This window comes from Pangasianodon hypophthalmus, chromosome 5 (assembly GCF_027358585.1).
Source record: "Pangasianodon hypophthalmus isolate fPanHyp1 chromosome 5, fPanHyp1.pri, whole genome shotgun sequence".
Lineage (NCBI taxonomy): Eukaryota > Metazoa > Chordata > Actinopteri > Siluriformes > Pangasiidae > Pangasianodon > Pangasianodon hypophthalmus.
In genome coordinates, this window is record NC_069714.1 from 2,794,358 (window position 1) to 2,818,745 (window position 24,388).

The 24,388-nt window shown below is 38.7% G+C and overlaps 1 protein-coding gene across 2 annotated transcripts in view; it reads left to right on the top strand.

Annotated features, from left to right (window-relative positions):
* rpe (ribulose-5-phosphate-3-epimerase) overlaps positions 1–24,388 on the top strand; it is a 35,071-nt gene that overhangs the window by 4,339 nt on the left and 6,344 nt on the right. For both annotated transcript variants that reach the window (XM_026936358.3, XM_026936364.3), the window contains one exon: positions 9,354–9,493. In XM_026936358.3, coding sequence (XP_026792159.1) covers positions 9,354–9,493 — 140 coding nt within the window. The remainder of the gene's footprint in view (positions 1–9,353; positions 9,494–24,388) is intronic.

Here is a 24,388-nt window from a genome sequence, read left to right on the forward strand (position 1 = left end):
AGCAATACATTTAGCAGATCCAGAGGGAGCGAAGTCCACTGTGAGGCCAGAGTGCTCCACGAAGCAAAACGGGGCCATGAAGGCCTCTGTGAAGCAAGAGGGAGGAGGGATGCACACCACGAAGCAAGGAGGCAGAGTGACGTCTTCAGGGAGCAGGGAGGCGGAGCGAGGAGGTGGAGTGACATTCTCAGTGGTGCAAGGAGGCAGAGCAACATCCTTAGTGGTGTAGGAAGGCAGAGAGACGTCCGAGGATGAGCCTTGTAGCATAGCGAGGTCCTTGGTGGAGCAGGAAGACGGAGTGATGCCTATAGCAAAGCCATGAGCTGTAACAAAATCCTCTGTGTGGCAGAGGGACAGAGGGACGTCCTCTATATATTTCTGTAAAGCTGCTTTGTGTCAATGTCCATTGTTAAAAACGCTATACAAATAAAATTGAATTGAATTAACAAGGCAGAGTGACATCCTCAGTGGAGCAGGGAGGGTGCGAGATGGTTCCAGCCTGCACAGGAGCCATTTGAGCCATTCCTGCGTGGTACTGACCCATTCTTTCTTTCCCTGTAGTTTACACATCAGGCCATTCTTTTCCAGGAGATCTTGTTGGCCCTTGAAAAAAACTGCTGCATCCATAGTTGGGTCTAGCTTTCTGTCACGGATAGCGGAGGTGGATGCAAGTGCAGATTGGTGTCTATTAGAGTGAAACGCACGAAAACACAGACTATGAACATGAAACAAAACAAACAAGAACTAGATATGCATTGGCAAGAACAGCGTGGGCTAAATAACATACAACACGACTACAAAAGACAAGAGTTACACAATGAGATTATTCAACCATGACATTATTGTGCTTAAATTAAGGGTGTCATACAAATTTTAGGGAACGTTATATATTACACTCAGTCCAATGTCAGGTCAGTACACACTTGATATTTACATTATATTCTGTATATTTATATATATTGAAAACAGAACATAATACTCCAAATGTAGATGTCTTGAGCCATGCATTGAGCTTTCTGCCTGCGGTAATGCTACTGTATCAATCTGACCAAAGTAGCTAAAGTTTGGAGGCTACTAATCATCTCACTAATTAGCTACAGATTAAAAAAAATGCCAAAACAAAGTTTGCAACGCATGACCAATTTAAACATCTTATTTTAACCGAGTTAAAATTGTTATAGTTAAATGGATTTCATAATAAAAAATGCAGCTTAGCTAGTTAGCTCACGTTAGCTGGCTAGTAACTTAGTTACTTAAGATATTCATGCGCTAGGAGCGATTTTCATTTATTAAAATGTATGTAATCAGAAACAAAAACAAGATTACACATCTGATGACTAATAAAATCATATTCATAAAACATTCACAAGTTGATAGCTTTTTTCTGCTTTTTTAGCGGTCTATATGTTTGGGTGAAAGGGGCAGACCACCTAGTCCGTGAGCAGGCTGATAAATAAAGCTCAAATTTCATGTACCTATGTACAGAATGATTGAACATATTAGTTGTCTCCTAAGCAAATTAATTTTGTGTAATTAATATTGTGGCTGTGACTCGACTTCACTGCATCTATAGTTGCATGAATAGATGATTCAAGATGGCAATGTGAGAGCCGCATCTGCCACAAATGTGCAGATTTCCCACCGGCGGATCTGTAACAGATTGATGTAGACTCATGAACTGAACACGCTCTGGATCTGGGCTAAATCTGCTAAATAGAGTTGTTAGAATGTGCCAGAAGAAAAGTGTATCACAATGAAGGTGAAAAAGGTTCTGACATGGTTTAACTTGGTTTTGATTTTTTACATCACAAATACCTGCCATTTTAATAGGAGTACGTAGAATTATATCCACTGTAAGTGTGCACATCCTTTTATAATGGGGCATGTGACTGTGCTCAGAATTAATGACATTCAAACTCGTGTTCAAAAGTACAGTCAGGTCCATAAATATTGGGACATCGACACAATTCTAACATTTTTGTCTCTATACACCACCACAATAGATGTCAAATGAAACGAACAAGATATGCTTTAACTGCAGACTGTCAGCTTTAATTTGAGGGTATTTACATCCAAATCAGGTGAACGGTGTAGGAATTACAACAGTTTGCATATGTGCCTCCCACTTGTTAAGGGACCAAAAGTGATGGGACAATTGGCTTCTCAGCTGTTCCATGGCCAGGTGTGTGTTATTCCCTCATTATCCCAATTACAATGAGAAGATAAAAGGTCCAGAGTTCATTTCAAGTGTGCTATTTGCATTTGGAATTTGTTGCTGTCAACTCTCAAGATGAGATCCAAAGAGCTGTCACTATCAGTGAAGCAAGCCATCATTACGCTGAAAAAACAAAACAAACCCATCAGAGAGATAGCAAAAACATTAGGCGTGGCCAAAACAACTGTTTGGAACATTCTTAAAAAGAAGGAACGCACCGGTGAGCTCAGCAACACCAAAAGACCTGGAAGACCACGGAAAATAACTGTGGTGGATGACCAAAGAATTCTTTCCCTGGTGAAGAAAACACCCTTCACAACAGTTGGCCAGATCAAGGACACTCTCCAGGAGGTAGGTGTATGTGTGTCAAAGTCAACAATCAAGAGAAGACTTCACCAGAGTGAATACAGAGGGTTCACCACAAGATGTAAACCATTGGTGAGCCTCAAAAACAGGAAGGCCAGATTAGAGTTTGCCAAACGACATCTAAAAAAGCCTTCACAGTTCTGGAACAACATCCTATGGACAGATGAGACCAAGATCAACTTGTACCAGAGTGATGGAAAGAGAAGAGTATGGAGAAGGAACGGAACTGCTCATGATCCTAAGCATACCACCTCATCAGTGAAGCATGGTGGTGGTAGTGTCATGGCGTGGGCATGTATGGCTGCCAATGGAACTGGTTCTCTTGTATTTATTGATGATGTGACTGCTGACAAAAGCAGCAGGATGAATTCTGAAGTGTTTCGGGCAACGTTATCTGCTCACATTCAGCCAAATGCTTCAGAACTCATTGGACGGCGCTTCACAGTGCAGCTGGACAATGACCCAAAGCATACTGCAAAAGCAACCAAAGAGTTTTTGAAGGGAAAGAAGTGGACTGTTATGCAATGGCCAAGTCAATCACCTGACCTGAATCCAATTGAGCATGCATTTCACTTGCTGAAGACAAAACTTACATGAAAATGCCCCAAGAACAAGCAGGAACCGAAGACAGTTGCAGTAGAGGCCTGGCAGAGCATCACCAGGGATGAAACCCAGCGTCTGGTGATGTCTATGCGTTCCAGACTTTGGGCTGTAATTGACTGCAAAGGATTTGCAACCAAGTATTAAAAAGTGAAAGTTTGATTTATAATTATTATTCTGTCCCATTACTTTTGGTCCCTTAACAGGTGGGAGGCACATATGCAAACTGTTGTAATTCCTACACCGTTCACCTGATTTGGATGTAAATACCAAATTAAAGCTGACAGTCTGCAGTTAAAGCACATCTTGTTTGTTTCATTTGAAATCCATTGTGGTGGTGTATAGAGCCAAAAATGTTAAAATTGTGTTGATGTCCCAATATTTATGGACCTGACTGTAATTGTCATACACGTCATCACTGAAGTGCTTCTGATTAAGCACTTCTAACCCCACATAAAGATCAGCTGTTTCTGGAGGATTTTCTTGACATCTGCTTGGTTTCATCTGACTGCTGAAGCCATGGTCTGCAAAGTGCTTAGAAAGCATATATGGGATCTCATTGTTGAAAGATATCAATCAGGAGAGGGGTTCAAAAGAACTTCCAAAACATTAGGTGCACCATGGAACACCATGAAGGCAATCATCAGCAAGTGGAGAAAATGGGGCACCACAGTCACATTACCAAGAATAGGTCATCCCTCCAAAATTGATGAAAGAACAAGAGGAAACCTTATCAGGGAGGCTGTCAAGAGACCTGAAACATTAAAGGAGCTGCAGGGATATGTGGCAAGTACTGGTCACTCCCTGCATGTGACAACAATTTTTCTTATTCTTCACACGTCTGGGTTATGGTGTAGGGTGACTAGATGAAAAATCTGGGTTATGGTGTAGGGTGACTAGATGAAAAAAAATCCAAGCCCACCTAAATGAACCCAAACAATGTAGGAAAATGTGTTATGGTCACACTGTGTGTGGTGTGTATTCTAAAAGATTTATTTGGCACAAAAGCAAGACAGCTTATCAACTAAAGAATACCACACCCACAGTGAAGCATGGTGGTGGCAGCATCATGCTATGGGGCTGCTGCTCTTCAGCTGGGACTGGGGCTCTAGTCAAGTTAGAGGGAATCATGGATAGCTCAGAATACCAGTCTATTTTGGTATAAAACATTTCACATTCCAGCAAGATACCGACCCAGAGCACAAGGTCAACATTTTGGAACGGCCCAATCAGAACCCAGATCTAAAACCTGTGGAATGACTTGAAGAGGGCTGTGCACAAGAGATCTCTTTGACATTTGATAGATCTTTCCAAGGAAGAGTGGAATAAAATTGCCAAATCAAGATGTGCTAAGTTGGTAGTCTCTTACTCAAAAAGACTGAGTGCTGTGTTACAAGCAAAAGGTGCTTTAACAGTAAGTATTAGTTAAGGGGTGTGCACACTTGTACAACCAGGTTATTGTACTTTTTTATTTTTATTTTTTCTCCCCGTAAATGTTTGTTTTTCACTTGAATGTTGTTCACATTAAAGGTGGAAAATGTCTGACATGATTTATCTTGGTCTATCTTCATTTTTTTTACATTACAAAAACAATTTTAACAGGGGTATGTAGACTTATTATATCCACTGTAGGTGAATAATTACTCTAGCTCATCAGATTTTCTGTACCTTTCTGGCTGGTCTCTTCATGGAAACCATAGGACCACCACCACTGAGCAGATATTATTACTGACATGACTGTGTGTGGTGCTGGTTTCTTTGGTGTTTTTAAAACCCTCAGTGTCTCTGCTGGGATAAGAACAGTCAGCCAAAAATCTCCAGTATAAACCAGTGTTGTGGTCATTAATGAAGTTTAAAGGACAATTAACACATTGTGTAAAGTAGACATGAGAAGATTAAGATGTTACTTTAAGAGAGTAAATTAAATAAAAGGTTAAAAGGTTAAAGTCTGTGGAAAACAATTTAATAAATCAATATACGGAAGACCAAATCCATGCCATTAATTCAATTGTTTTTTTGCAATTTACGGCGGGAGGGGTGAGCGTGCACACAGTATACCTCCACCAGTCTCTAACCACCAAGCAAACATTTTATATACTTGACAGTTACACAAGCTCTTAACCCCGTGTAGTTTCAACATCAAGCTACACATACCGAAGTCCACTCCTACTCAGCACCCTTCCATGTCAAAGCACACATACCAAAGTCCACTTACACACAAAAGGCATTAATCACCAATGATTAGTTTAAGTAGTACAAATGATTATTGATCGGCATTTAACTCTCAGGTAGATAAATGCATACTTTATTTCCACAAGTTCCATGTCCATTATTATAAATCTCACGTTTTATTATTATTATTTTTTTTAAAGCATACCAACAAAAAGTTTGTTTCACAAAATACGGGCAAGTTGCAGAGTGTCATTCCAGCAGCACTGGGCTCTGTAACCTACTTAGCTTGACCTAGCATAACTGCCATTGAGTTAAAGCTCAATTTGTGTGCAGACTAAATATCCGATAATGGATGCTAGTGAGTAATCAGTGGCTACATGGCCTGGACTGCATAAAGAAGTCAAAACTAGGGAAACACTGTGCATTTTATATAGTGTGTAGGCGCGATGTAAAGATGGCAGCATTAGGGGTGTTCGACATTAAAATCCACAAATGCTCAACAGTGGAAAGCAGCAGTTGTACATTAGGGTGTATATACATACCTATTTTACAAATATATTTAAGACCGCAATGAAAGTATAAGGAGAAAAGGTAAAAAGGTGAGGTGTTTTTTATTTATTTTTTTTAATTCTATAGGCTGTCCATCATCCATCTCCTTATTTCCTTTTCATTTAGGTTATAGTGATTTAATAGAGGTGATAGAAGATTATGTTGTGTTCAGTTAGACAAGCCATTTTTGATGTACAGTTGAGAGATCCTTACTAGGTTCTTGCTTCCCAGAAATGGATTAACTTTTATCAAAGGTGCAAATAATTTTGCATTGCTTATCCTGATTCTAACTACAGTCTTTCATGTGTTACTTTCAAAGACTATTTGTGCTGAATATAAATCATGGGGCACACAATTATGTACTTATGGCAGATCTGTAAGTTAAGCAGCTAGAAGATTTCATTATGCTTTATTTCCATTCAGAAGACAATCACACAATCACAATTTCCGATTATTATCGGAAGCCTGAGATTTACACCTTTACTTCATTTATTCACAAATTCTTAACCTGAAATAAAGAAACCCAACAGTATATCAAATCGTTCAAAATTATTGTTCATTTATTAGTTTGGAGTGGGTCAGACATTGGAGTCTGTGAATGAAAACTGAAATATTTTCCTCAAGATAAAACAGTCATAAAAATGCAACTGTAAACATTAATTTTAAATGTAAGGAATTTTTTGATATTAGCTATAATGTAAGAGATGTCATGAGCTGAGAAAGACCTGCCAACCTTTTACACATTTGCATACAAGCTCATTTTAACATTGTAGTATTTTGCTATATCACTCAAATATAAGAGCAGTACCCCTCCCCCCCAACAAATTAGACAAGAGTTAAAGCAATAAACAATATGTATAAATTTAAAAGAAATTAATAATTAAATAAATAAGGATGCAAGTTTAAACATTTTATATTATAAAAATTTAATCAAAAATATAGAATCACAGGGAAGATTGGTGCTACAATAAAAAATTAAATTAATAGAACAATCCAGAATTAGTAAAACAATCTAACATTAAAAAAAATTTGCTGTCTTCATTTTCTGTCATTTTCTGTATTTATTTACATCAATGTTTTGAATTTTGTGTTTGGAGTAATGTGAAATAAAATCTATTGATGTATGTTTGATTTGACTATCGTTAGACAAGTTAAGCAGACATCAGCTCTCTTGCACCAGTCTGTGCAAATATGCAAATTGTTTATAATACTAAGCAGTGAATTTATTTAAGATCACTTTTCATCACTTTAAAAATTGCCTAACATTCTGGGGCTTGTGGACTATTTTATAGTAATGCCAGGTTGTAACACTACAAACTACAAAATGTGGAAAAGTTCAATAGGGAGTATACTAAAACAAGGCACGGTGCTGTACACAGCAGAATTTAATACATCTTGTGCAAAGGGATGTGCTGTCGGGCTTTGTGTTGCTGTTTTCACTCAAATGTATTTAAACACAATCCATTGGTGTGCTGGTCTTTGGTCATACCTTTAGGTGTAGGACGTATCTAGTTTGGCATGTTACAGTCCGTCAATTCGAGCCTGACAAACCTGACTGTAAATTACCTGATACTACAGGATTGTAAGGGTGACTTACAGCAGTTCAGGAATATTTTTTAGTATTTTTTTCCTCTTCTTTCTCCTCCCTTTCCTCCATTTAAAAAATCTTGCAGAGGGGATCTTTAAGTACCACTATACTACAAACAATCCTAGAAAAAGTATAATCTAAAACTTATAATGGTAATGAAAATAGAAATTTAAAGTGTACAGCATCTGAATGGTCTAGCTATATTTATTTTTAATGAATGATTATGTGCAAGAATACAGAAAAAAATTGGTGCAGCATATTAAACAGACAGCAAAACACAAGTTTGTTTATATTTCTCCACAGGAACAAGTGTATATAGATGAATTGGAATGTTAATTAGTACTGATATTTAAAAAAATGTTGTACCATTTAAAGTAAATTTTATCTTTAATTGTAGCATGTGATATCACTGAGTTAAAATCCAAACTACTTCTGTGTTGATGTGTACTTGTGTTGCAATATAGAGAGGGGGGGTTATGGGTAAATGTGGCAAGAAGACGTGTTGATGCGGTCACTTGCTTTTCTTAAGGGAGTTAACTGTGCATCATGCATATCTTTGGTGCAGTGCGTCATCCAGCCTTCAGGTGAACGTTGATTGGTTGCCGCAGATGTTTGCATTCAGGTAAAATATTGTGATGAAACGTTGACCTGTCTTCTGCAGATTTTATCAAAAGTTTGAAGTAATATTTTTTGCAATGCAGCTTGAGTGCAAATCGATAAAATTTTAAACAGTAAAATGTAAACAGTAAAATATTATTACAATATTAAAATAATAATAATAATTGCATTATTGTAAAATAGATTTACTTAACTGTAAGTAAATCCATTTTACAATAAACTTTTGATAAAATCTGCAGAAGACAGGTCAATGTTTCATCACAATATTTTACCTGCAAACACTCAACGTTCACCTGAAGGCTGGATGACGCACTGCACCAAAGATATGCATGATGCACAGTTAACTCCCTTAAGAAAAGCAAGTGACTGCATCAACACGTCTTCATGCCACATTTACCCATAAACCCCATATTTCACACGTGCCACAATATCATGATTGTCATTTACTGAAATGACAATCATGATATTGTGGCACGTGTGAATATGAACTCTGAGGCTTCATACTGACTGTAGCGTCATTATAATGGTTCTGCAGTATCTTGCATTTTACTTTTCTTTTTTTTCTTCTAATGGACTCCCAATAAAGACATAGTGTAGGTGTGGTAAATAATAGGAACTCAGTAAAAAAAAAAAAATCTAAAGCATCGCCTTTCCATGATTGATAAAATTGTGCACTTAAACACTAGTCAAATTAATGTGCTTCAATACATTACTGGTTTAATGCTATCTAATACAGACAAGTGGCAAGGTTACAGAAATGCTTTTGGTGAGAATTGACTTTATAATTGTTCATGCAAGTTTTCTTTCCCCCCCCCAGCACATTTCAAAACAAAGTAATGTCTGTTTTCTTTTTATTACTACAGTGAAACATAGAAGTCCAATATGTTTTTGCTGTTTTTTTTTATGTCCCTTATTTGTAAATTCTGGCTCAGTTTGCAACACTGCCCCTAGTGTACATGCTCATGTTGCGTGCAAGTATTAAGACTGCCACCTGTGTGGGCATCTGTGCATGATGCTCTGACGTGCTTGCAGATATGTGCTAATAGCAGTATGATTCAGGCCTAAGCACATACTTAGGCAGCCCAGGCACTGCATAGATGCCGCATCTATAGTATACACCACTACACGAGACTGCAAGTAATATGTCGTCTAGTGTGTGCAGTACAATTATTCAAAGTATTTGAAAGTCATGTAGTGTTCACATTGCATAGCATGCAGTGAAATTCTTTTTTTTTTTTTTTCCAGACATGCACATGATGGTTTCCAGACCTGAACAGTGGGTTAAACCAATGGCAGCAGCAGGAGCCAATCAGTATACATTTCATTTGGAGGCCACTACGAATCCAGGAAGCCTCATCAAGGAAATCCGTGAGAGTGGCATGAAGGTTTGGACTTCAAGTTTTTAGGGTGTTTTCACATATATTTTTCTTTTCAAAGAAAATTGGTTGCTTTAGGTCATCATTTCGCTATAGATAAAAAATAGAGAACAGAATTGAAGTGAAATACCAGAAGCATTTGGGGGAAAAAAAGAAGCAACACAGATTTTATGCGAAATCTTCGAAACCAAGTCATGTTTCATGCCATATCCACCTTATTTTCAGTGTTCAGATGGACTGAGTCTGTGTAAAAATTTTTACATAAGACTTTGGCTTATCAATTTCCAGTTATGTTGGCTGGCTAGCTTGTATTTATCACAGCATCTATTTATCACAGCATCTAACACTTAAAGTCTCATAGTTAATATTAATAATAATAGATTCGCGGAAAACTGGTGTTAGGGATTGCCATAATAACTGGCACAAATGAAAAGTTTTCATAGAGCAAGTATGTTTTTACCATAAACACCTCCCTGTTACACCAGTTTAATGATAATAATCCAGACACATGTATTAAATGCAATGTGGAAGAGGGGACTTTATTTAATCTTGTATGGGATTGTCCTAAGATTAAAACTTCTGGAGAAATGTAATACATATTCTATCATTAATCACTGGCAGAACAATACATCTTTTTCCACTATGCGTCTTTGACGTATTCTCTGAAGAAATGACATTATTCAGTGCAAATTAAAGAATCATCAAGATATGCCTCTTCCAGGCTAAACACAACATCTCTTGCCATTGGAAGAAGGTAGAACCACCTACAGCCAGAGGTTGAAATCTCTTTTTGTTTGTCTATCCATGGAGAAATTAGTCTGACAGACATACCAATACAAAGTCCTGTACTTTGGGCTCTCCCTGGCACCAGGGCTGTTCTTGAGATGCCACCCTATCAGCCCAGCTTGTGACCAACAAATTTGGCAATCAAATTTGGGTGAGGGCCACAGTTTCTACTGCTGCTTTCACTAGTGGACTGAATACCTTGGCAGATTCCTCCCATGATAAAACTGTATGCCTTGCATGGGTTGGTGTCTGGATGACTCAAGTGACCTTTTTGTTGAACCCAGGTTTTCTTCTGATCAACTCCTTTTGTTCATTATTGACCTTACTGACCTGCTGAGTGATTCTCCCTATGCCCAGTACTACTGCACAGTTTGGACCAGATAGCAGTGTCCCTGCTCTGACATGCCATTCCATGAGAAGCTCTCCTTATGGTAGGCAGTGTGCCAAATCTTGCTATCTGCTGTAGTTTTTGAGTTGATTGACCTTTGGTTTACAATTGAGAAAAAACTGGCTCATACTTTTTTGTGATTACATTGATGATTGGCATTCTGAATTCTTGCACCTTTTTTTGTAAAGATTTATAGTAGTAAAGCTAATCAGACAAGTACCATCAGCTACTAAACAAAATGCAGTCTTGCATCGTCTTTTTTTTTTTTTTTTTTCTTAGCCAGTGAATTACCAACAGAGTAGCAAATCCCGGAAGTAAACAGTTTGGTTGCTGTTTTAGCCCGGAAATTTGCTCTGCTTGGAAACACAGGCGATCTAGTTTAGACAGCTTGCTACGCAGAGTCATTGAACGTTATATTACAGTCGTTAAAGTTACATTTACATTTGGTATATATTTATTTTTATTCATGTCCAAGGTTCTTGTATTGTAAATATAATGTTAAGATACAGAAACATGTCATTGTGCTGTGTGCTTCTGTTTGGTGTCTGTTCTGAATGCAGGTTACTGGAGGGTGTGGTGCTCTTTAGGAAAGTTTTGTTCATATAATGAACATGCGTTCTTGTGTCATGGACACATTTTCTTCACTGATTTCTTCTGTCTCACTGATTTCAAGTGCACTTGGTCTGTAGTGTACAAAACCTAAGTTTTGTAATAAAGCTTATAAAAACAATCCTTACTGTCACTGTTTCTGTCACTGTTGTTATATTAATGAGTGAAAAATCATCACCAATGCAACACAGCGTAACCATAATTATAGTTCTTATACCTTTTGTTAATGGATTTACCTTCCTGTGTCAAATCTTTAAATCAGCTCTGGTCACACCATTATGGTATTAACTCTTACAATATACATATTTTATATAGATCTAGAAGGTCAACACACCCCTATTAAAATGAAAGGTTTTTGTGGAATGGAAGCATACACCCAAATCAACAAAGGAACGGCTTAATCAAAAGATCATTGTTTTGAACCCAGACCTGATTCCAGCTAAAAATGTTTTTGCAAGAAAGAGTGGAAAAATATTGCCAAGTCAAGATGTGCCACACTGATAGACTCTTACCCAAAAAGACTGAGTGGTGTAGTAAAATCAAAAGGTTCTTCAACAAAGTATTAGTTTAGGGGTGTGCACACTTGTGCAACTACCTTATTAGGTTTCCCCTAAAATGTTTTTCAGTTAATTTTTATAGGATGTAATTTTACATTGAGGATGGACCTGATTTACATTAGTTTCTTTTTATTATGCCACAAAAGCCTGCCATTTTAACAGGGTTGTGTAGACTTTTTATATCCAGTGTATGTATATTTGCGTGCAGGCTGCACATTAATTTTGCAGTTTTCATATTAAAGAATATGAGCAAATTACATTATATACATTCACCATCCACTTTAATAGGAACATTTATGCAGTTATCCAGTCAGCCAATTATGTGGCAGCAGCATAGTGCGTAACAATACAGATACAGATCAAGATAATGTATAATCCATAACCGTGCCATGGTTGTTGGTGCCAGATGGGCTGGTTTGAGTATTTCAGAAAATGCTGATCTCCTGGGATTTTCACACATAACAGAATGGCACAAAAAGAACAAAAACATTCTGTGTGCGGAGGGTCTGCAGGCTGAAATACCTTGTTGATGAGAGAGATCAGAGAAGAATGACCAGACTGGTTTGAGCTGACAGGAAGTCAGTAGTAACTCAAATAAGCACAGCTGTGGTGAGCAGAAAAGCATCTCAGAACACACAACACATCAAACCTTGAGGTGGATGTGCTACCACACTCACCAAAACTGGGAAGTGGTTTTCTAATTTTTAACTGTCCATTTGGGCAAGCCTGTGCCCATGATAGCTTCATATTCCCGTTCTTGGTGTGGTCTTCTGCTGTTGTAGCACATCCATCTCAAGGTTTAATGTTTTGTGCATGTTGAGATGTTTTTTGCCGTTTTCCTCTGACCTCTCTTATCAACAAGGTGTTTCCACCCACAGAACTGTCAGTCACTCAATGTCTTTTGCACCATTCTGTGTAAACTCTAGAGACTGCTGTTTGTGAATATCCCAGGAGATCAGCAGTTTCTGAAAAACTCAAACCAGCCCTTCTGTTAAAGTCACAGAGATCACATTTTTTCACCATTCTGAAGTTTGATGTGAACATGAACTGGAGCTCTTGACCTGTACCTGCATGATGCTGCTGCCATGTGAGCATCAAGTACAGTAGTGGATGGACCTTAACACAATAGAAATTGTAGTTGTCAAAAGTGTGCTATATACCTACATTTACTGTCCACTTTAATAGTTCTCATTTATGCAGTTATGCAAATAACTGCATAAATGCAAATAACTGCATAAATGAGCACTATTAAAGTGGACAGTAAATGTAGGTATATAGCACACTTTTGGCAACTACAATTTCTATTGTGTTAAGGTCCATCCACCACTGTTTAAGGTCCTTTTTTCCTGTAAATATGATTGTATTCAAGGCTACATGCATACAGTACTTTGTTTTGGATTCTTTTACATGCCAATATTTCATGTAGAAGTTTGGGTTAGTATGCACATTTATAGTTACAGGTAGATACTCTTGGGGAAAGATAACTGGGAAGTGTTATAAAACCCAGTCATGCAATTTGATTAAAATATCCCTTTCCATGTACATAAAAAGTACAGTCATGGGAAAAACAAAGTACATCCTCCTTCAAATCTATGTTTTTATTTATCAGGGCCTAAATAACAATTGTGTGGTCCTCACCAACTATAGTAAACAAATAATCTTAGCTGACAACAAAAAAACACAATATATACTCATTTCTTTCTCAATAGATAAACCAACATTCAGAAACCAGATAGAAAAAATAAGTACACCCTATAATTCAGTGCCATATAGAACCACCTTTAGTAACAGTAACTTGAAGTACACATTTTCTGTAGGAGTTTATCAGTGTCACATTGTTTTAGAGAAATTTTGGCCCACTCTTCTTTACAACATGGCTTCAGTTCATTAATGTTTGAGGGCATTTGTTTATGCACAGCCATCTTAAGATCCCACAACAACATCTCAAAGGGGTTGAGGTCTGGACTTTGACTTGGCCATTCCAACACCATGATATTTTTCTTCTTTAGCCTTTCAGATGTTCATTTACTGGTGTGCTTGGAATTCATTGTTATCCCAATGACTGAAGGTTTCCCAGGTCCTGTGGCTGCAGAACAAGACCAAATCATCACCCCTCCACCACCATGCTTGACAGTTAGTATGAGGTGTTTGTGGTGATATGTTGTATCTGGTTTTTGCCAAACATGGTGCTGTGCATGATGACCAAACATCTACACCTTGGTCTTATCAGTCTTAAGGATATTGTTCCAGAACTTTTGAGGTTTGTTCAGATGCAAGTTGTGCTGCCATATCCATTTTGGAGTGGGGCTTTTTCCTAGCCACCCTTCCATGAAAGCCATACTTGTTCAGTCTTTTTCTGATTGTGCTGTCATCAACATAAATAATTAATCTGCTTGGAGAGGTCTGTAGGTCACATGATGAAGCTCTTGGGTTTTTCTTTATACCTCTGTGCAAAAAACAGTCTGACCTTGGACTGAATTTGCTGGTGATGCCCACTCCTGGGAAGATTGGCAACTGTCTTGAAGACTTTTCTTTTATAAGCAATCCTTCTCACTGTAGAATGGTGAATTTAATTTTTTTTGGAGATGGCCTTATAACCCTTCCCAGATTGATGAGCAACAACAATTACTTCTCTGAGGTCATGGCTGATGTCCTTCTCCTTGGCATGATGTAGACACAGACCTGAGTGCGAAAGAACACCAAACTGACAAAAGTTCTGCTTTTATAGAGTCACTCTTCTTGATGATTAACTAATCTTGTGCATTTCATTAGTAACACCTAGCTGCTATTTACTCTCTTAATGATTACAGAAAGGGGTGTATTTATTTTTTCCCCACATTGTTTCTGAATATTGGTCTGCTTTTAGGAAAAAAATTACTACATATTGAAATCTGTTGCGTTTTGTTGTTGTCACCTGAGGTTATTTGTTTGTTTAAAAAAATTGGTGAGGACCACCCAATTGTTATGTAGGCCCTGATAAATGAAAACATAGAATTGAAGGAGGGTGTACTTTCTTTTTCCCATGACTGTATACTTGAACAGAATGAATCAGTTCATTATGAAATTCGTTAGGCTATTGTAGTCACTGCTGATGTCACTGCAGTAATCACAATGGGTACTGTGAGAAACAGACATGTTTAGAAGATATTGTAAATGACTTCTCATACAGACTCTTATTGTTTTTCAATTTATTGGAAATTAGACACATTAATAAACATAATTTTGCAGTAAAATGTCATTGTGGTGCTGTTTGATTCACGTGTAATATGTACACTAAGGTTTTTTTTTCACACAACAAGAAATCTGATTGTCTTACCCTCTCTTAACATACTATAATAGATTAGCTCTGCTTGGCTCTCTCTGCATTGGTGTCCTGAGATGTTCCCTGTACAGGCTCTGGGTTAAACTTTAAAGTTTTCAAAAAATGTGTGCAAATCTTTATTGCCAACATTTTTTATTGTGTTAAACAGAAATATAATAGACATGGATACAAATGTTTTGGAGGCTTGGCCCACAGCCTGTGGGCATAACTCTGAGGGGTACCACTCAAGGAACTCTGGTGCGCTGGTGCTATCTGGTTGTTATTGTGCATTTTCTCGGGGTTGTACAAAGTTAACATTGGTGGCAATAGTGTGGCAGTCATCTTGAACACCTTTCCAGTCAGTCCTAAGGTTGGGTTGGTACCTCATGACATTGTAGCATAGGTTATTCTTAGTGCCTCTAGTGTGTAGGAAGGGGTAAATTTATGGGGGTATATTTGTTGCATATCTTAAAAATGAATAGAGCCATGAAAAACAGTAAGTGATTCACAAATATAAAATGGGATGGACAAATCTTTGTAATTCTCAAATAAGTATTTGGTTTACAAATATATTTGACATGCACAACCTCATTTGCCCTTTCATTTATTTGTGGGATTGGTTGCATTTGTCTGTAGGTCACTACAGGTACTTGTAGAATGTCCTGAATTTATTTGTGGATATCTGAAACATTTACAGCCCTTATCAGAGCAGCTTTTTATATTTGTCTCATTTATATGACTGCGCAGTTGAGGATTAAGGGCCTTGCTCAAGGGCCCAGCAGGGGCAGCTTGGTAGTGCTGGGATTTGAACTCGTAACCTTCCGTTATAAAGATAAGTCTCTCCAGGAAAACTTAAACAAAACGACAGAAAATCTATCCAAAGATCTGGTATTGTATCACTAAAGCCAATTCAATCCAATTTTATTTATACAGTGCTCTTAACAATGGACATTGTCACAAAGCAGCTTTACAGACAAACGTTTAAACCAGATTTATCCATATTGAGCAATCCAGAGGCATGAGTAAGAAACCTTGAGAAGGACTCAAAAAGGGAAAACATCCCAGTTTCCCAGAACACTCTATGCCCGTGTACCCTCCAAGTAAGGTTATCTGGGGGCCATCCTCAGCAACAGCAAGTGATTCTCAGGTGAAGGAGGAAGCAGAAGTAAAGAATCAGGGTGGATTGGAGGGCAGATAGAGTCAGGATCATTGGCGTCTCAGGAGTATTGTGTAGCTTGATGGAGAGAGGGAAGGAGAGAGAGAACACAGATTATTAGGTGTGCTCTTGTACCGTAGTAGTTTAAGAAGAACTATACTGTGTGCAGAGTCCAAGCAGCAAGACTAACTATGACAACTAATAGTGAGAGCCAGAGGCTAACACAGGTATGAGGGAACCTTAGGACATAAGGCATTCTGCAACTCCAGCTACAACAAATCTGAGTGAATATGACAGCATTCATGAATCTGACAGCATCCAGACATCCCAGTTTCCCAGAACACTCTATACCCATGTACCCTCCAGATCTGTGCCTTTACATGAGAGAAAAACTATTAATAAAAGGCTTGGATAAACAAATATGTTTCAGTGTAGACTTAAAGATTAAGACAGTGTCTGAGTCCCTAAAACTAATTGGAAGGCTGTTCCATAACTGTAGGGCTTTGTAAGAAAAAGCTGTGACCCTGCACAGCTGGTTGTAATTGTTTTAGGTAATAATAAAGAGTCTGCGCCTTTTGATGGAAGCAGATGTGGCATGCAAGTACAAATATTTGTACACAGAGGTAGCATACATAGAGAAAAGAGCAATGGACCTAGAACAGAGCCTTGTGGAACACCAAATTTTACTTTAGGATGCATATAGACATCTCTATTTACATCTACAACTGATAGCAATCAGTCAAATAAGACCTGAGCCAGGAAGGAGTCATTTTCCTTTAAAATATGATATTAGGAAGTTGCCCAGGAAACCCAAAACATCCTGTTTCATGTACTCTCTCTCTCTCTCTCTCTCTCTCTCTCTCTCTCTCTGTGTGTGTGTGTGTGTGTGTGTGTGTGTGTGTGTGTGTGTGTGTGTGTGTGTGAGAGTGATAATTGCATGCTATTACCAAAGCCAATTTCCTTTAAAGGGGAGGAAAAAAAAAAGAAAATAGGAAATTGCCCAAGACATTCTTAACTTCCTTTTTCATGTTCTGTGTTTGTGTTATAATTGCATCCTTAATAAATATGTAATCCTTCCATTTTCCTCGGCAATTACGTCGTGTTTGGTTTGCATTTTTCCATCATAATTTTCCATTTTTCCATAAAATATTATGAAACCGATTATTTGTCCTGAACAGTTTGCCTATAAAGACAGGAAATCGAGCATTTATACTATTTCTGGTTTAAAGAGAGTAGAGGAGGGTGAAATAATATCAGCTGGATGATGGATTTTTAAGTAATGCCTCAGTAATGCATAATAAACAGTTAAATAAAATAGTGGCACGGTACTGCAATCCTTTTTGAAATTGGTTGTCTAATGCTCACATGGCTGACATGTCCTCTGTTGATCCTGCTCAGTGTTGAACAGGAGAGTGCAGGAGAGAGCAGATGAATGCTGGGCAGATGAGTGCCAGGCAGAAAGAAAAAACAAAAGGCATATTCAATTAATTTTTAAGAAAGTTGTAAGGACAGAAAGTACTGGATGTAATAAGGGAATATTCTGTTGTTTACACTATACTACTGTTTAACATTTAATAATAATAATAATAATACATTTTACTTATACTGCACTTTTCATTTGAGGCAAATCAGGTAAATGAGGTAAAAGGTAAACTATAAAACTGCTATAAAAAAAAGCAATGCACATAACAGCACATTATCAGAAAAATATAATTAAATCTCTCACTGTTGTAAAAACTGCAAAGTTAGAAGTAAGCCATTTTAAAAAGGAAAGTTTTCAAATTTCTGTTAAAAATATCTAGTGTCTGTGATGTTGCTAAGTCTGCTGTGGTAGCGGTTTCAATATAACGAACTTTAGCTCAAATTGAAATTTTATGGGTGCGAACACAGATGAGTGGAATGATACAAATATTGAAATGTTCCAGTGCGATTATAATAAATGTAAGCACTCTTGGAATGCTGCTTGTCCAATTGAATTAGTGGACCAGAACCATCCATCCATCTTCTGTACTGCTTATCCTAAACAGGGAGCCTGGAGGCTATCCCAGGGGACACAGGGCACAAGGCAGCGGACAACCTATCGGAAGGCACAATCGCGCGCACACACATATACACCCACGTCTTTGGACTGGAGGAGGAAACCTGAGTACTCACAAGAAACCCCGAAGCAGAGAGAGAACATCCAAACTCCATGCACAGAGGGTGGAAGGGGGAATCAAACCCCCAACCGTGGCGGTGTGAGAGAAACATTCTAACCACTAAGCCCACCAGACCAGAACTAATTGTTGTATAATTAAAGCACAATCAAGGTGTGCAGTTTGCTGCTTGCTTATAGCAGTGTATAAGAGTTAGCTTAGTATTAGCCTTTGATTGTAAATACACAGGCATTATTCAGATTATTGTTAATTCCTTCCTCCGTGCTCCTGCTAGCTTGATAGCATTATCAGGTACACGTTGATTTACCCAGGTTTTGGAGGAAATCATGATGCAGCACTCCTTGAGAGTTGACAGTTGATCCTGAGTTTCTGTTCATCCTTTTTATTGGTATTTGGATGTTTGCTCGAAAAATGTGGTGCAGCCCTTAGCCTAGTTTTATTCTGGCCCACTTACCCCACTTCTGCTTCCTGTCTCTGCACTGCCTCTCCCCAGTAATCGGGACCCACAGTGGTGTCGGTGGTCTAGCCATCTCTGATGATAAACCTTCTTGAAGTTAGAAAACATGCTTTTGATCCATAGGAGTTCTTATCAGCTGGATTGCATATGTTTGTCAGAATGAAACACTGAATCTAAAGCAAATAATAAAAACTAAGCGGCATTGATTTCAAGAACACCAAGCTGACTGTCAGACTAAAAGTTACTGATAAGAGGCTATGGCTATATATGAACAATACAGTATTTCTATAAAAAGCTGTAGACAGAACATTGGACAGTGTTTTATTATATAATGGTTTAGTTAGTAAAAGTAGTATAGGTAAAATATGTGAACTACTAGCTTAATAGTTTAAGGAGGCATGTTACATTTAGCCTACTTTTAATTCTATGCCAATATGTATGTGTAAGCTACTGATTTAGTATTATAGGCTACTGATTGATCAACAGGTCAGTCCAGACCTGACCTATTCTCTATCCCCAGCCTCAGATTGCAGCTACTATTGGAGGATATACAGGAATTTCCAAGCTGACTGTGAAATATGATGTTTTCAGTGGGTCCGAGTGGGACACGCCTGATACAGCTCCAGGGGAGCTGACCAGGAGGCATCGTTGTAAGATATTCAAACCACCTGCCAGAACCCTGGCAAAGGCTTTTCCTGGAAGGGGAGTTTGAGGAGTGCGAGTCCCCTTTAATTGGAACACAGCCTCTGGTTTACTTTTTATAAATAAGGATTACAAGCATAAATCCCGAAGGCCCTGGCCCAGATTTCCAGACAACATTGAATAGGCACATTAACCACACAATGCCAACCTTGTCCAGTGCCTTCAGTATCTCTGGCCGCATCTCATCCACCACCGCAGCACTGCCAATAAGGTGGTTTCTAACCACTATAGTAACCTCAGTCACAGAGGTGCACTCCCAAACACCAGCTTCCTGGAACTGCCTTCTGAAGGGAGGGCATGCCCACTGGATTAAGGAATTCAGGAATTCCTTAATGAATTAAGGAAGTGTCAACAAAAATTGCTAACAAATTATTTGACTATAAAGATCATTTTTGCAGCCCTATATGGAGCTATCCATTTGGCAACTTGTAACTATGGTCATACTATCAGGTTTCTTGTCCTCCAAAGCTGGCAATTGCCTCCTCTCTTCTGCAAAACAGACCCCTTATTCTAATCACTTGAATTTCCACAGTTTTTTTTAAAGATGTAGACAGTGGTGAGCCTAAGGGGCCATGCTGTAAGACTTGTGCATGTGTAACCAGTGTCTGAATCCTTCGGATTATGTAGGATTATGTATGGATTTATGAGGTCCCTTGTGGTTCTGTGTAACACCTTGGTTCTGGAGGATCGTTGTTTTGTTTCACTATGTACTAACTGGCTGTATATGGTTGAAATGACAATAAACTCCACTTGACTTGACTTGATTTGGAAGTTGACTATAGGCATCAGCTCTGTGCTCATTCTGGCATTGAACATCTAAAAGACACAGTGTCTGATGCGAACTTCCCCTGCACTCACTGTGCAGTGATGCTGATGCCTAATGGTGTGCATGGCTGAAAGGTTTAAACCCTGATTCAGAGCCAAATCTGACTCCAGTTTGCTAGTCCAAACAGTTTGCTAAGTTGCAAGCGCCCACATTGTCTAATGGTCATAATAAGCCCCCCCAAAAAAGTCTAAGCTGCTTTCTACATGACTTATTTACCTTGCAGCAAATGTGGCTGAAATTGATTCAGGAGCTCAGTCCATAGAGGTGTAGGCTCCTTTGCCCTCCTTGTAGCTCAATGACTAGTTATTCTTCTCAGAGTATGAAGACCATCTAAGATTATTGCAAGCTGACAGTGACCTAGCAGTTTAACTAGGTCACTAGCACGTCTAACTCCGGCCTCAGCAACAATGGAAGAACTGTCTAGGTTGGCCCCTACTAGCTCACAGACACTGACAACAGGCTCTAAACTAGTAGGATTAAATGGTAGGCATCCCACAACACCTAGTGCACTTTTGCAAAATGCTAATTGTGGTAGATTGTGGTAAAATGATGGATCACAAATGGATCATGCTGGGCTGCAGACCTGCTGTTGATGCACATATCACATTGCTGGTGGTCTCACCAGATTAATCATTTTAATCAAAATATGTACTGATTGCTGGCTGCAGATGTATTAATAACATTCTAGGGAGCACTTACAATGTTGTATCTTGTGTGAAACGCACTGCCAATGTATTAGCTGTCTTACTACGAGCATTGGAGCAATCATTCCAATATACAAAAGTAGGTACCTCAGTGAAGGCGCTGTACCTGGCTCTGTATGCACAAGGGTGCCGCACACAAGCCTAAGGCAATGTGGAATCACTTCCCTAGACCCTAGCAGGTATCTTACTATAGCAAAAGTCCCACTGAGCATATTTGAGCAAGTTTACATCCACATAGGCTAAAGACGTTAAAACAGAATTTTTCAAACTCTACACATGTCAAGTTACCATACATTTCCTCTGTTAAGTCAATTAAGGGCTTTTCACACTGCGCTTAACGCCGAGTTATAGTCATCTAAACCCCGCTTTTAACCCTGGATAGAGGAATGTTTTACACTTTAGAAGCAGGATTAGATTTTGTTTTCTTGCCTTTTGTGTGTCTCAGGAGGCTTAAAACAGCCAAGGAGGATTTACGTGGTGACGTTTTTTCTCACTGATACGAAAGCGTGAGACAAGCCTTTATTTAAACTGGTCACATGCTGTATTTATCCAATCATGGTTGTTGACACTGCAAATATGAAAATACAGTGTGAAACGTCAGATTATGAATACCCAGGATTAATTGTTAACTCCAGGTAAAGTATGAGCAAAGTGAAATGTGAAACCAGAGTTTGAAATAAACTTTTTCACTCACCAGCCAATTTGGCTACTAAATTTTTAAGTTACCGACCATTCCGAATTTCTACTAGCCAAAACAAAAATCATAAATAAATCAGATTATTAAAGTCACAGCTTAGATTTAACTATATAAATTATAAAATCTTCGTTTCATATTATTAAAAAATGACACCCCTTTGAACAAAACAAACCTGGGGTCTGATTAAAAAGTAATAATGGACATAGCAGTACTGATGGACAGTCTGCTAAAAATTGGCAGATAATGTAAAGTAACACTGTTTTTAGTTAACCAAATGCTCAGATGTCCTCGGAGCTTTTATCTTCAGAGTCATCCTTTGTCTCGCTAAGGAACTGCTGTTTTTCAGCTCTAGCTGCTTGTGAACTCTGGTCTGTGGGAACGTAAAAACTCTGCATGTCAAATCTAAGTGGCTTTGATTGCATCAAAGTTCATATCAGGTGAGTTCAGCTGTACAGTAAGGTCACAGAGTGTCTGAGTCTTCAGTCTCGCACGCCAAGTCAGTCTTCAACAGCTTCATCACACTAAAACCTCGTTCGCAGAAGATGCTGGGATGGCAAGTATGAGGGCAAAAAGTTGAAGAATATCAGGACACTCATGACACAGCATCCTGTTCACAGCAGGCCAGGTGATCTTCTCAAAGGTCCCCAAATGCTGGTACAGTCATGACTTTAGTGCTGATCCGGTATTAAGTCAACATCCACGCCGGCTGACAGGAGAAGAGGCTTGAAATGATGAGTGAGCTCTTGCAGGTCAGTGTCACCAAAGTCTAAAATACATAAAAATTGTAAATATGTTTATCATTTTAATGTAAAGTTAGTCACCATATTAAAAGATGTGGGTTAGAGTTTGTGCTTTAAAGTTGTGGGTAACCTGTATTCATGTTTGCATGTGGCCAGCACTGGAACTTGATCAGTTGCAAAGCCTTCAGAACACCACTGCTTGCATCCCCAAATCTGTCAGTGAGACACTGGCACAGAGAGTCTATAAGCCTTTTCTTGGCCATATCCAGCTGTTCAGTATTAGCAGTCTTCAGGCAGATTCTCTCATAGGTGTCAGCTTCCAGCACTGTCCTCATCTTAGGCCCTGATCTAGAGTAAGCAAATTTTAGGCTTTGTGTGACAAGTATACAGGCACAGAAGGAGTAAACTACCTCCATATAATGAATAATTCTATAATGGAAATATCTAACACCAAGTAAAATTAAGAATGTATACCTTGACTTATACTTTTGTATAACTGCCTGAGTGGAGGAGAGGCAGCTTTGAGCCTCAGCCAAAGTCATTAATGTCTTATGCAGTATGACTGATAGGTTGCTGTACTGTTTCAAAATGTCATACAGGAGGCAGGAGAACTTTACAACAGTACCATGATTGATGGTATTGAGAAATCCCTTGGCCTTGGTCTTAAGATTTTGTTTGACATGAGCCTGCATTGTCTGCAAATACATAAAAAATGTATTGTATCATACACATAACAAAGAAAAAAAGAAAAACATGCATCTCTGGTACCTGTTTTTACAATATAACAACAATTGTATAACTTCACATACCTTTTCCAAGTGTGTAATTCCTGCATAGCCGCACAGGAAATGATCTAAAGCCCTTGGTTGGAATTAAGGGCTTCATGTTGAGCTCCTCAAAGCTTTTTTTGAGACTGTCTGTGTTTACTGAACTCTTGTAGTGCAAAGTATAAAGACCAGTAAATAGGGCCTCAACCTTCCTAGCCATCAGACTTTTCCTCACTGCATCAGCATAAGCTAGCTCAAGTCCTTATGTACACTATCTCTTCTTCCATAACTGAAGAGTGTACAGATCCATCTGTTATCACAGAGATGAATTTTGTAATCCGAGAAGGGTCTCCATTTTTTTCCCCAAACAGCATGAACGTTTCTGAAGAGAAGTTTCATATGGCCAAATAGCGATGATTTTATTGATACTAGGCTCCTGGCAGCAATGCTGTTTTCAAAAACCGTTGTCTTTGCTTGTGTTTTTGCTAAGCTCTGGAGGTGACTTAGCATTTTCATGGTCTTTAACAGCCTCCACTTGACAAAATTATTTGTTTTGTGTTTTTCCAAACTGTATGTCCTGCAGTCCTCACACTACATTATGTTATTTGTGGAGTCACTCACACCAAGATTGCCACTTGGCATTAAAACTCAGAATTTTCTTGTGCTACTTCTTCGTTGCTTGGTGGGACTTTCCTTTTCACATTGCAGTTGGTTACCCGAGGCAAGCATCGCCACATGATTGGTTGTTGAATTACCTATTACCTTAGAAGCTAGGTCCTGTTCAAGTAAGTCAGATATGTGCAGATGCTGCGCAATTAGGCTATATTTAATGTATATTGCAGCTCACAAGTGCAGCATTTACTCTAAACCTGCACAGATTCACTTACATGGACTTTAATGGACTGCACAGATTTCGCTTACATGGACTTTGGGCATTGGTGGCTCCGTGGTTACTGATCAGAAGGTCGCCGGTTCAAGCCCCAGCACTGCCAAGCTGCCACTGTTCGGCTCTTGAGCAAGGCCCTTAACCCTCTCTGCTCCAGGGACGCTGTATCATG